Source organism: Salvia splendens, chromosome 3, assembly GCF_004379255.2.
Source record: "Salvia splendens isolate huo1 chromosome 3, SspV2, whole genome shotgun sequence".
Classification (NCBI taxonomy): Eukaryota; Viridiplantae; Streptophyta; class Magnoliopsida; order Lamiales; family Lamiaceae; genus Salvia; species Salvia splendens.
The window spans coordinates 31143245-31156973 of record NC_056034.1 but is presented as its reverse complement, the minus strand read 5'-3'; the positions used below and the strand labels follow the sequence as shown (position 1 = coordinate 31156973).

At 39.3% G+C, this 13729-nt stretch overlaps 2 protein-coding genes across 3 annotated transcripts; one reads left to right on the top strand and one right to left on the bottom strand.

Annotated features, from left to right (window-relative positions):
• Nucleotides 1-295: 295 nt before the first annotated feature.
• LOC121797336 (thioredoxin H9-like) lies at nt 296-2138 on the top strand. 2 transcript variants are annotated; one of them, XM_042196093.1, is made up of 5 exons: nt 296-515; nt 605-641; nt 716-838; nt 1612-1734; nt 1817-2138. In XM_042196093.1, the coding sequence occupies exons 2-5, from the start codon at nt 621-623 to the stop codon at nt 1970-1972; spliced, it is 423 nt and encodes a 140-aa protein (XP_042052027.1). In that variant the 5' UTR covers nt 296-515; nt 605-620; the 3' UTR covers nt 1973-2138. The 2 variants fall into 2 exon arrangements, with proteins under 2 accessions (XP_042052027.1, XP_042052026.1); XM_042196092.1 differs by having other exon boundaries at nt 584-641.
• Nucleotides 2139-3603: 1465 nt separating this feature from the next.
• LOC121795658 (receptor-like protein kinase FERONIA) lies at nt 3604-6682 on the bottom strand. The gene is made up of 2 exons (XM_042194207.1): nt 3687-6682; nt 3604-3656 (listed from the first exon to the last, which is right to left on the bottom strand). The coding sequence occupies exon 1, from the start codon at nt 6386-6388 to the stop codon at nt 3785-3787; it is 2604 nt and encodes an 867-aa protein (XP_042050141.1). The 5' UTR covers nt 6389-6682; the 3' UTR covers nt 3604-3656; nt 3687-3784.
• Nucleotides 6683-13729: the final 7047 nt, after the last annotated feature.

Here is a 13729-nt window from a genome sequence, read left to right as displayed (position 1 = left end):
GGTAAATAATTCATAATCTAATGGTAAATATTCCATGTAATTGGTGAAGGCGCATCTAAATCTAATACTCCCCGGTCTCATAAAATATGTATACTTTCTATTTTTATTTATCCTATAAAAATATGAATATTTCCATTTATAAAAAGTTGTCATCAACTCATTACTCATATTCATTAATTTATTTACAAATTATACTAGCTCATCATTATAATTCAATAAACAAAAAGATAATGTGATTCCACATACTATTATTTTAACTATAACTCTCCTTATCCTTGCCCTTGCCCATTAATTCTCGTGTCATTTCAGGTGTGAGTACTACGCCATTCAATAATTCCTTATACATTTGGGTCCAGCCTAGCAAAAAGGTGCTAATCAGAAAAGAGGAACAGGAATTAGACAGCGATTGGGGATTAGGGATTAGGGTGATTTGTCTCTCAATCTCTGTCTAATTCCACATCGGTGGCGCCGTCGGAACTGGAATCTTCTTTTTCTTCCCTCTCTACCCAGTCAAGGTTTACGATTCTTCATCTCCTCACTTTTCAATTGCGCTGATTCTTAACCAACAACCTCTTTGTTTTAGTTACACCAATTTCTTTGTTAGATTACAACTTCCAATTATGGGGAATTGCTTTACTAAGGTATGCACTATTCTTGCTAATTTTTCATATATTTAAAAATGTAATCTTGATCATAAGTTCAACAAATCATGTAGGCGCATAATGATATGGATGAGTCTGATCACAAAGTTGATTTTACTGGTGGAAATGTGCATCTCATCACAACCAAGGAAACTTGGGAACAAAAGCTTGATGAAGCAAAGAGAGATGGAAAGCTTGTCAGTAACTGCTTCTTGCTTCCCAATCTGTTTTCATTATTTTTTCCTAAATTAGACTGCCCTTTGTGAATCTTTCAAGTCTCAATTAACATAATCGATTTATATCTACATACATTTCATTATTGGAAGATTTAGTACTTTATCTTTCAATTGTTTTGAAGTAAAAGGCTTCACTCCATACATTGAACTTTTATTCTCTAAACAACTTCATCCCTTAATTTTTCTTTTTTTCTTTTTTTTGGCTTGATCTTATCATTGATTGCTATAGTACACTTTTTGTTGTATTCAACTTCTATCTTATCTTCCTCATAGCGGCATGTTTGGGTTAGAGAAAGGAGGATAAGGATACAGTTAGCTAATGGTGTTGTGTAAGGGAGTTATCAGTGAAATAGCACGGGATTTTAGGAGTTGTTAGGTGGAGTAAGTTGGGATAAAAAGATAGTTGAATATTTTAACGAGGAGGAAGGAGGGAGAGATTTATTTCCAAATATAGAAAGTGGACATCTTGACGGAGGGAGTACTTTCTTTGTCATGTTTTTTAATCCCTTGTGTAACTCCTGTGTGGCTAAAGATTTGTACATGGGGATGACTGTAATGTCCTTCCCTTCAACCTCTGCTTTCTAATGTGGGAAAACAGAGGCATGTAAATGTGATTAGTTTTAGTATCTGTGGTTTAACCATTATTGACTTCAAGTTCAATCAATGTGCTGTGATGGAAAGGTTGGAGCATTTTCAGTGTTTTGCATTCGTAACAAGGTTTAATCATACGACAGGTAGTAGCCAATTTTAGTGCTGTATGGTGTGGCCCTTGTAGAGTAATTGCACCTTTCTATGTTGAGCTGTCTAAGAAACACCCCTCGGTTATGTGCCTCACAGTCGATGTAGATGAACTTACGGTAAGTTTATGCTCTTACATGACCAAAAATGACAAGTTATACAATAGCTCTGATCCATGAGTTTTGTTGTTGTTTGCTTCAGGAATTTAGCACATCATGGGATATAAAGGCAACTCCGACCTTCTTCTTCCTTAAAGACGGTCAACAAATCGACAAACTTGTGGGCGCAAATAAGCCAGAACTAGAGAAGAAGTTGATTGCCGTACTAGATTCAGTCGCCCCACCATGTCAAACATAGTTTCTTTGGCTCGGATCATTCCATCAAGCTCAAGAAATCGGCAGATCTTCTCTTTTCCTTCTGATTAAGGACGTATAAATTTGTAAATCCAAGAGTGGCAATGTTTTGTGCATGTATGTGTGTGATACGTTATTAAAAGATATAAGAGTGTATTTTTTCCTAAAAAGTCTAATATTTATTCGATCTAAATAGTCTAGATGTATGCTTTTATGCTTTGGCTACAATTGTAAATGCCCCCATTTGTAATTGGTTTAAACAATTTGGTCGCGTCTCGGTGTAATAGGTCTAAGAGCATTCCCAACGGGTGCCTTGTAGAAAGGCACGTTCATGCCATCGGCAGGCAGCGTGCCTGCTCACGGTTTTGCTAGTGCTGTCGGCACAGACGTGCTCTCTGCCAAGAGCTCCGCTCGTTGGGTGGGCGGGACACACGCAAGACACATGGCGCGCTATGTGTGGGTTGTGACGCCCGATTGCCCAGAGCGTGTTTGGATGTTATTTTAATTTGTTAAAATATTTTTTTTAATTCGTAAAAAATCTGAAAAAAATTCCACTTTTTTTTATCCCCAATTCATCCAAATCATCTATAAATAGCCTCATTCATCACCCATTTTTTACATCAAACTATCTCCACTTCTCTCATATTTCTTCATACAATTCACCAAATGGATCCAAATGATCTAGACCTATTGAATTGCGGAAGCGGAGCAAGAAGAACAATCTTATTATCAACAATACTGCAAACCGCGCGAGAGGATAGACAAAGAATAATAATGCGCTACACACCAAAGCCCAGATCCAACTACAACAAGATCTAGTCATACACCTTTGGGCAAAATTCAGCCACGAGTAGTAAGTTTTTTTAATTTTAGGATTTTAATTATACAATTTTAAATTGGGATATTAGCATCCAATATCATGAAACTTTCAAAAAGTTGGGCTTTTCCCATGAACTTTAAAATTGGCAAATAATGTCACGAACTTTACCCCAGGTTTGTTTTTTTCCAACAGTGAAATAATTCCTACAAATAATATTATGATACGGATTTTTTTTGTAATTTCTCGACAACAATTTCGAGAGCTTCAAGTTTTTCAATCTTTGAAGATAGTTTTTCTTGAAGCACACCCTCCAAAATTGTTCTTCGGTCTATTAAAATAACATGAATTTTTTCATTCATGGGAAAAAATAAACCCGGGGTAAAGTTCGTGATATTATTTGTCAATTTTAAAGTTCATGGGAAAAACCCAACTTTTTGAAAATTTCATGATATTAGATGTCAATATCCCTTTTAAATTTGTAGGATTTTTATTATTTACTTTATTTTTATTTTTTAGGAATTTGTAATAGTATTTTAGGTATTTTTAATGTATTAAAATATTACGAAAATGTTTTTAGTAATTGAAGTATTTAAATTGAATAATAGAATAGTGAGACCCATGAATAGCGAAAAAACATGCCTTACTAAGAGCACGATTAAAGGTGTTGTGCCTTAGCTAAGAACACGAAATAAAAAATGAATAAAAATAGGACGGGCCCACAACCGTACTCTTAGCTAAGAGCACGGTTATTGTGAAAAAGACGGGGATAGTGAGTCCCAAGATCCCAAAATTTCAATCTTTATCTTAGCCAAATATACAAAGGAACAAGTCACGGTTTACTTTCAGTATGGATACGGCAGTAAAATGATTAGAGCTTAAACAAGAGTAGTAATGTTTTTTTTGTAAAAGAAAATAATAATACAAGCCAAAAAAATTACAAATGAAGAAAACCTCTTCCCGAAGTTGATAGGAGTAAACAATTCATTGCTCATATCATCACCTCCCTTTCGGATTCATTATCTGAGAAAATACAGCACTCGGAGTTAGGCCATCCGAGTCTTCACTAGCAAGGCTTCGGCCACCAATGCTCACTGACAATCCACTGCTCTTTGAATCGGTGATGTTTCCATCAGAACCCGAGGATGAATCAGGGTCCTTCTTCACGTCGTATGACTCAACATCTATCTCACCAAGACCCTTCCCGCTTTCCTCTGCACTCACCTGCAGCTGCAGCGCTAATTCAAGGTTCCACAGGACATCCCCCATGGATGGCCGGTCTGTTCCAACGTCCGACACACACTTGACTGCTGTCTCACCAAATTTCTTGAAGCATTCTGGAGCTATCTTTCCCTTTAGGTAGGGATCCATTATCTGGTCGATGATGCCTTTCTTGTAGCAATGCTGAGCCCACTCGGCCAAGCTGACTTGTTCTTTCGGGAGTGCAGGGTTTAGAGCTGGCCGAGCGCATATGATCTCAAACAGAACGACTCCATAAGAGTAAACATCAGATTTTTCGGTCAGTTGTTGGCGCCTGAAGTACTCAGGATCCAGATAGCCGAAGCTTCCCTTAACCACGGTACTGACATGAGTATGGTTCAGCGATAGGCCAGTTTTTGACAGACCGAAGTCAGACACCTTAGCCACCCATTTCTCATCCAAGAGGATGTTAGTTGTCTTGACATCACGGTGAATGATTGTATGCTTGGCGCCAGTGTGCAAATAGTGCAAGCCACGAGCAGCACCTATGCAAATCTCAAGCCTCTGTTTCCACGGCAAGGGGGGCTTCTGAGTCTTGTATAGATGCTCACGGAGAGTTCCATGTGCCATGTAATCATATACAAGGATCATTTCACAGTTCTCTTCACAATACCCAATGAGTGAAACCAGGTGACGGTGGCGAAGCTTTGAGAGCATTTCGATCTCAGTTTGGAATTCATGAATACCTTGTTCGGAGAGCGGGTTCCCACGCTTAATTGCCACCTTCGTGCCACTATCAATCTCCCCACGATAAACCTTTCCAAACCCTCCTACTCCAAGAAGAAGAGCCTCGTCAAAGTTGTTAGTAGCAGACTTGATCTCAGCAACTGAAAAGTGGCGGCAAAGATTCGATGGCAGGGAGGAGGCATAACTGCCTGTGGTGTTTGTCTTGGCATAATTCCCATACAAGGACAATGGAAGCCAGCCATCACTAGTGCTAGAATCCTTCTTCTGCCTCTGGCGTTGGACAACCACACATAAAATCAGGCCAAGAACAAGAAGTGCGGCAATTCCTCCACCAACCACTCCTCCAATAATACCTTTGTTATCTTTACCTCCAGAGGAATTGTTATCCAATAACTCATCTGGTATCTGTGGAAGAGGTAGTGGATTGACACCAGCAAGATTACCAGTTGAATCATTTACCTTAAATATTTCAACTCCATTCAAGATGGCATCGTAGTACTGAGGCTTCAGTGGAGTGTAAGGATGCAATGCAAGCCGAAGATCCTGGCGGGGAGGCCCATTAGGGACAAAGACAATATAGTCCTTGTGTACAGGGATTCCTTTACCACCTGCCCAAACAATCACATCTGCCTGCTCCTCTGCAGTCTGATTATTGAGGTAGATACTGAACATTCTTTGATTTGGCTTTGTTATGACATCTGTAACTTCGCAGAAATGGAGCCTAACTAGGTAAGAGAAGCCGGAATCGATATCAAAGAGCCAAGTTAGGTTGTAATTCTGGTTGATGGTTGCATTTGGACCCATTGATCTCAGGGTGCTGTATACATCAAGAGGGGCAATGTAGGTTGGGCTCCCGGGAGGGTATGCAATCGTCGTGTTATCAGGAACCTCTGTAACCCCATTCGCAGCACCAAATATATAAACTGAATCATCACGCCATGATCTGAACAGACCAGTATCACCAGATGAGGAAATGTCATTTCCGCCTACATTCAGCCGATATACATTCTCCAGCGCTGTGCTGTGGTCGATAATGAAGCCAGTGGACTGACCAACGACAGGTTCAGTCCCATCCGTGGTGTAAATATCCGGATGTGAAACGACCTCAATCCCATTGATGAATGCATACGAGTTGGATGCATTCGGGGATGGGGTGAATGTAACATTCAACACTTGATCCGGGACATTCACGGAGAACTCCTTCATCAAATAGTCATAGTTCAGCGCCTCCGTGGTCAGAGCAGCACTAAAGTTCCTTATCAAGGTAAATTCTCCAGAAGTTACCGAGAAGACAGCATCTGAAGCATTTAGACCATTATACGACGCAGGATAGAAATGCAAGCGCAGGAACTTGCGACCGGACTCCACCGGGAAACTGTAGGTGAACTCGGATTGAAAAATCCGAGCAGTCATGTAAGGAACCTCCGGTACTGACGGTTTCTGCACAGATGCGGGTGCAGTCGAAGACTTGGTGCTCGAAAGGGCAAACTTCGACCCAATATCCGACGTCCATTTCCGGCCATCGGTGTCAGAGGAATCAGGAGGCCCTCCGCAGTTCAAGAAGATCTTATCCGTCGCTGAGTAATCAGCTGCGGAAACTACATCAATTACGAAACACAGAGCCCACAACAGCACAAGCTTATTGCTGTTCTTCATAGATGATAGATGGAAAACCCTAGCCACCAAATTTTCTGGAACAATCAAATTGAGCTACATCAATATCCCTAATTTCTATTTCAATCACAACAGCACCTCTATAAACAGCTCAAAAAGTAAATCAGATTGCAGGTGGTGCAGTTGAATGTGGAGACGAAAATATGATCACAAAAAGCTGGAGAGAAAGGAAGAAGAATGATTTATATTGGGATTAGATTAAGACAATGTTTAGACAATAATCTTTATTTTGAAAATTGAATGCTTCACAGGAAATTTATGTAATTCTGTATTATAGATTTGGTAATCTAAACATTTAAATTTATGTGTGTGCTACCCGTCTCTATCGATCTAGCTGCGAGTTTAGTATCTGGATTCTCATTAAATATAACGTGTATGTATTTTATTTGATTTTAAATATTTATCTACTCAAATTGATATTCAATCCGTCCACGAAAAATAAGTCAGAGAAAAAAATTAAAAAAAAAAGTTGTTGAAAACTTTCATTTTTTGAATGTGCCTTATATTTCATGGACAACTAAAAATAGTAAATGTGCCATATTTTTCGTGAATAGATGTGGTACTCCCTCCGTTCCGCGATAGTTGAGTCATTTCATTTTGTATACTCATTTTAGAAAAATTATAATAAATAGTTAAAGCGGAGAAAAAGTAAAATAATAGATAGAATAACGTAGATAAGACTCTTAGCTACCTTATTCTATCACTTACTTTACTATATCTCTACTTTAAATATTTATTATCATTTTTTTTAAAACGAGTGTTGAAAATGAAATGACTCAACTATCGCGGAACGGAGGGAGTAGTATTTATTGTTTTGGAGTCGTGTTATTACTGGAAAGCATCCTAAAATTGATGGAATTTTATTGTCAAATTTTAATTTTGTACAGTAGTTCGCTGAGTACATTTTATAATCATGTTCAAGTGAATTGAATTCAAGAAAAACTATTTAAAAATAGTAAATATAAATTGAACAGATACGAACGCGTCGATAATATAATGCATACGCGGTTTTCGACTTGTGACACCATTTTTTTGTCTTTTAATAAAAAAAAGTAGACCAAATGTAAAAGATATAAATGTATAATAAATGAAATCTATTTTGGTTTAGTATGGAATTCAGGTAAGAATTCAGGTAAGAGTGAGCTGTGCAAAGGGGCCCACATAGGTTTGTTGTGCGGGTCCCACCACTCTTGAACTAATTTAAGCAAACATGTATTGCGCTTGGTTAGACTTCCTATTTCCGATCGTATCAATAAATGATGTTAATAAGAGTATCCACAATAAATGATGTTAATAAGAGCATCCACAATAAGTTGCGGCTAGCTCGCGGACTAGTCGCTAGTCCGAGAGCTACTCAGTACAAAAAAATCACTGTTTCCCGACCAAAAAGACCGAGCACAGAAAAATGTGCTCGGGAAATATCGAGCACCTTCACTTGTGCTCGCCAAAATACCGAGCACATCAAATGGTGCTCGACAATGTCAAAAACTAGTGGCTTAGCTGCGAGCAATTACGAGCACGGTCAACGTGCTCGGCTTGGCAATTAACTTAGGGACCTATGGTGCAACGAAAGTGCTCGGCCTTGTGAATATTTTTCACCAATACAGGCGAGCACCATACTAGTCCTCGGAATAAAGCTAACGTAAAATTTTATATGTTCTTGGACAATTGAGAAAAATGACATTATAATTTGCAATTCATTAGTCAGTTACTAGCACTATTTTATATGGTCCAAATAAAGCTAACGTAAAATTTTATAAATTCTCAATTTTACACAATTAATTATTAAAATATATAATGCTAGTCATGATTGAAAATATTACTAAGTACAAAAGTTTTTTTAAATGCGAGCACGCTAGAGGTGGTCGGAATTTGCCAAGCACTATATGGCGAGCACATTTGTGGTGGTCGAAATTTGCCGAGCACATATACCGTGCTCGGAAAATTGATAAAAATAACATTATAATTGACAATTAATTACACTACAAGAAATATATTTTTGAAGACACAAAATTAAAGACGCAATTACTTGCGTTGTAAAATTTTTAAAAAAATTAAAATTTGAAATGCAAATGTAAAGCGTCATTAATTTTTCAATATATGCTATTCGAATTGTTGGTCGAAATATGAGGCACCGAAAGTTGCTCGAATGGTTCGGCTCCGGCGATCACCCCTCCGACTCCCGCAGTTGGAACCACGAATGGTTCGGCTCGCAACCATTTCCTAGTCCGGAAACGGAATATTCTGCCCCTCCTCAAACCCAAAGTTCGCAAGCTCCGGGTGGCTATCGGCCTTACCCGGTGGACGACCAAGATGCCCCCGAGGAGCAATACGGGTGGGCTCCCGAACCACCCGTACCTAGAGCGGGAGGGAGCGGCGGCTCTCAAACTCCTCCTACTCCTACTCGTGGTGTCCGCACCCCGTACACTCCGGGGGAGATGAATCAATTATTCAAAGCGTTTTTGTCTATCTCCGATGATCCGTAGATTGGCACGAACCAATCCGGAGACCATTTTCGGTGGCGCATCTTGTTAGGGTTTGTATACTAGAAATCACCTTTCGAGTGATTGAATACTGTAAAACTCTAATTATTATTTTCCAATTAAAGCAACAGATTATTTTTGTCGTAATGTTGTTATGTTTTACATTTAATGGATGTTTATTGCATATTTAAATGTATAAGTGAACATAACAAAGTCTAAGTCTTTGTTTTAGTAGACCGGTTGTGGGCTGCGCTCAATTTAAGGTACGCAGTCAGTCCTGAACAAATAAAAATAAGAATTTTACAACCTAGATAGGCCTAGACTACCTATCGTGAAAGGTTGCAATGTCAGTCCGATTATTTCTATGCTTTATTGAAATATGATGACGTTGGTGTGGTATAGTACTGAATGGATCTAACAGCAAGACAAGTCTTTATGCTATCTACTGAAAAACGAGGTCTTGATAATTAATTTCTTAATCAATGTACGTTAGCATTGAGCATACGATATTGAGTATCTACTACTTTGACTTACCAAAGGTGAGGGTTTTTCGTCACCCAACGATCAAGGTATATTGGGTAGTGGTGATCATTATCTGGCGGTGCTAGGATTGCTATTATATTGAATCGTGCGCGAGGAGAGTCTCGTTTGATAACATCCACAAGAGGAGCTCGAAACAAGGTTTTATTATTCAGAACCTAGCTAGTTGGAGTTTGATTACTCTATGAATAATAAATAAGAGTTTCTTGCTAAGTCCACTCTTGGAAATTAAAATATGTTAATTAATTAAGTCCATAGCAGACATTAATTAATTAATGGATGTTTCTATCTTAAGCACGGGAAATGAATTAAACAAATAAAAGGAAACCCGGAATACTTGTAATTTTGGATTTGGAAAGGCAGTGCAATATTACTTCTGTAGTGGCTGCTTGTAATATTCCAATATGAGCTTGTATTAAATTGTGGGTTCAATTTAATTAGTAAAAAGCTAATTGGGTGAGGCCGTGTCCAAATTCTTCCTTAAATCCCTGACTGGGCCCTATATGTGACTTAATATAAATAGGAGAATAAAGGAGACAGAAAACACACTTTTCCATAACAAAATTTCGTCCACCTCAGATTTGAGAGAGGATCGAAATTCTTCTTCTTCCGTGAGCAGATTTCTGTCTTCGTTATTTAAGTCCTAGTACACTGGTGAGATTTTCCCACACAAATATCAGTCTACAGTCCGGGACACCAGTCAGAAGATCCGAGGTCGAGTTCTGAAGATCTTCAAGTGGGGAAGACGCAAGCCATCTTCGATTCTTAAGTGAATCAACGAGATAAATTGGCTAACTCCGTAGTATGCATGTTTTAGGGATTGTTTGATCTAAAGCATGATTATAATTCAAGTTATGAGCATGATACGTGAGAAAAATTACGCGAATAGAATTTGTCTAAATAATCAGCTAAATAGATCAAATTCATGTGATCGGTTTTTATGCACGCTTCCGCTGCCAACCCCTTCAATTGGTATCAGAGCCAGTCTTTGGCTCTGATTATTTGGATTTAAATTTCGCGAAATTCATGTATGCATGTGTTATTTGATTTCGAAGCATGTTCTTGTTGGTTTTTGTTTAATTTTATGCATGTTGAACTCAAGAACAATCGAATCAAAGAACTTGAATTTTTCGATTGTACGAGACGTGCGATCGAGGTAGGGTGGTCGAATCAGTGGGAGCCGAGGGATCGAGGGTCACGGGGCGACGCACAGACGAGCATGGGTTCGTGCGCGCCACCGACCGAGACCTAACCCTAGGCGGCGCCCGCACCAAGGTCGACACGGTGGCTGGCGCGGTGCGGCGGTTCGACCGAGAACTCACCGAGACACCGAGACGCCGATAGCCCAAACCCTAGGCGGAAGGACCGAGACGAAGCTCCAAGCTTCTGGCCGAGAGACGTGTGCCGGAGCAGTGGGAGCAGGGAGTCTCGGATGGGTCGAGACAGGCCATCACAGCTGGCCGAGAGACCGCGACACCCAACGAGCCAGGCGGCCGAGAGGAGTCGCGCCACAGCGTGAACTCCTGGCCAAGACACTCGCGAAGCCTGGCGAGCCAGTCGGCCGAGACGCTGGCGCGCGACTTGCACTGCTGGCCGAGATGTCGTGCGCGTTGTGATCCGACGACGAACTCGTCGGATCTTTGTCGATCGTTTGTGCGAACCTCGGGCGATGAGATATCGATGAAAGATTATTTTAATGATTATTTAATTTTTAATTAAAAGATATCATTGAAATATTAATATTTAATTGAAATAAAATCTCTTTGGAAGATTTACCTAGATTTTAGGAATATTTTTATTATTATATATATCTATGGAAATAAATAATATTATTTTATTCCTAGATGATATAGATGAGAATAATTTAATAGTTTCTTAATATTTATATATCTAGAATCCTAATTAGGATAGATATGTAAGAATACATTAAATAATAAATCCAATCTTCCTAATCTTGAACATGAAAATAATTTGAATTTAATTTTTCATGTCTTATTAAGAATTAAATAACTTAATTATTTTAGATATATCTTATAGTAGACATGAATAAGAATTAAATACTAGAACATTATTTTCCTAAAGGAAGACCCAATTATGAACAAAAGATTTAATTATCCAGCTTATTAAATACCAACAGAATTTAATCAAGCCTTAATCTGCCTCAAGGCTAAGGATAATTAAATAAAAACCATAACACAAAATATCTAAGCTGTAATTACAAACTCAACGTTTGTATATGGTCTCCATCGATTGGTCTGCAATTTATGAAGCTTTTTTCTAATATTATCGCCACCTGCTCTGTGGGGACAATAATCCTAAGAAATAGCGAGTTCGTAAGGGCGGACTTCTCAAATATAAATAGTATGAACTAGAATGTGGTTTCCAATATTATCGCCACCTGCTCCTTGGGGACAATAATCCTAAGAAACTACGAGATTCAGAAGTTCACACAGGATTTATGAGATAACTTGATCTTGTTAGCAACACATGAGCATTGTTATGGGAGTGTCTTGTAGGAATGAGACTCTGTAATGCTAAATTTGGTGGTCTTGTTTAGGCAACATTAGGCGGTCATGCCACTCTGTGGTCTCTGGACTATTCGTCGATGATTGTGACCAGTAAAATTGTAAGATTTTAATGCGTATTGACCTCCTCTGGAGGATACAAAATTTTAATTTTGCAGTTGTAAGATTTTGAAAAGTTTTATGGTTAATCTAATCAAACTTCTTAAATAAGTTTATGACAAATGGTAAATACTCTGTTTTGCAGTGCAAATTAAATCGTCAATATGTCATTCAATCCTCTTTCTGCAATTCTTAAAGAAAACAAACTCGAAGGCCAAAATTACATAGAATGGAAGCAAAACTTGGACATCGTTCTTACAGCAGAAGAGTACAATTTCGTACTCACAACCCCGCGACCTCCAGTGCCGCCGGCAAATGCAGCGGCAGGAGTCAGAGATGCACACAGACGGTGACATAAGGCGAATGAGATGGCTAAGTGCTATATGTTGGCATCTATGTCATCAGTGCTCAAGCATCAGCATTCAGCCACGGAAACTGCCGTCGACATCATGCAGAATCTCAAGAATCTTTTTGGTACTCAGAATCGAACGGCTAAGTCTCAAGCCTTTCGGAGTATCATGTCGAAGACTATGAATGAAGGCTCGTCTGTGAGGGACCATGTCCTCGAGATGATGGGCCACCTCAACCAGATTGAGGTCTTGAGAGGGACGATCGATCCCGAGTCCCAGGTGACAACAATCATCCTTCAGAGTCTTCCCCCTAGCTTCCAACAGTTCAAGCTCAACTTCGAGATGAACAAAAGGAACTACACCTTGGCAGAGCTGTTGACTGAACTTCAGTCGGCAAAGGACCTTATGGTCCAGGCTAAGGTGGCCATGATGACTTCGGCGCCTCATTCCTCTGGCTTCAAGCCTAGCAAAGGAAAAAGGCAGGCACCGAACTCAGAATCGGGCAAAGTGGCTAAGGTAAAGAAGAAGAAGAGGGCAAACAAGAAGCCCTCGGAGAAGTGTTTCAAGTGTGGTGAAAAGGTGCATTGGAAGCCAGACTGTCCTAAAAAGGGCAAGGCTATAGGTATGCACCAAGTTTTAGTAGTCGAGTCATGTTTGGCTTCGAAGTCTACTTGCACTTGGGTTATTGACACAGGAGCTACTGATCATATTTGTTTTGATCCTGACTTAATGTAGGTGAAAAGACGGCTGCGTGATCATGAGATCGAAGTCCAGCTGGGTGACGCCACAAAAGTGGCGGCCGTTGCAGTGGGAGACGTTTATTTGCGTTTTAGTAGTGATAAATTTTTGATTTTGAATAATGTTTTGTTGATACCTTCTTTTAGAAGAAATTTAATTTCAGTTTCTAAATTAGTTTTTGTGGCTATTCGATTTCTTTTAATGACAATTGCGTTATTAAGAAAGATGGCTCTTATATCTGTCGTGGTATCATGGAAAACGATCTGTACACAATCACATCTACAGATTTAATAATCGCAAATCAGAACTCAATACAACATCGAAAATTTCAAAGAAATGAAACGAACCTTCAAGTTCAATGAACGAAACGTACTTATGGCACCATAGACTTGGTCATGCCAATGAAAGGATGATCCATTCTCTTGTTCAACAAGATCTTATTAAAGGTCTAGAGGAGGAACCTTTTCATAAATGTGAGTCATGCTTAGAAGACAAGATGACCAAGAGGCCTTTTTCAGGCTAAGGGCAATAGGGCCAAGGAAGTACTTGAGCTCGTTCATTCCGATGTATGTGGACCAATGTCTACTG

Bases quoted from the DNA above. Each gene is read 5' to 3' on its own strand.
- LOC121795658 (XM_042194207.1), bottom strand. From the start codon at position 6,388: ATGAAGAACAGCAATAAGCTTGTGCTGTTGTGGGCTCTGTGTTTCGTA.
- LOC121797336 (XM_042196093.1), top strand. From the start codon at position 621: ATGGGGAATTGCTTTACTAAG. The intron at 839-1,611 runs GTCAGTAACTGC...ATCATACGACAG, and splicing joins CAAAGAGAGATGGAAAGCTT to GTAGTAGCCAATTTTAGTGC. The intron at 1,735-1,816 runs GTAAGTTTATGC...TGTTTGCTTCAG, and splicing joins TCGATGTAGATGAACTTACG to GAATTTAGCACATCATGGGA.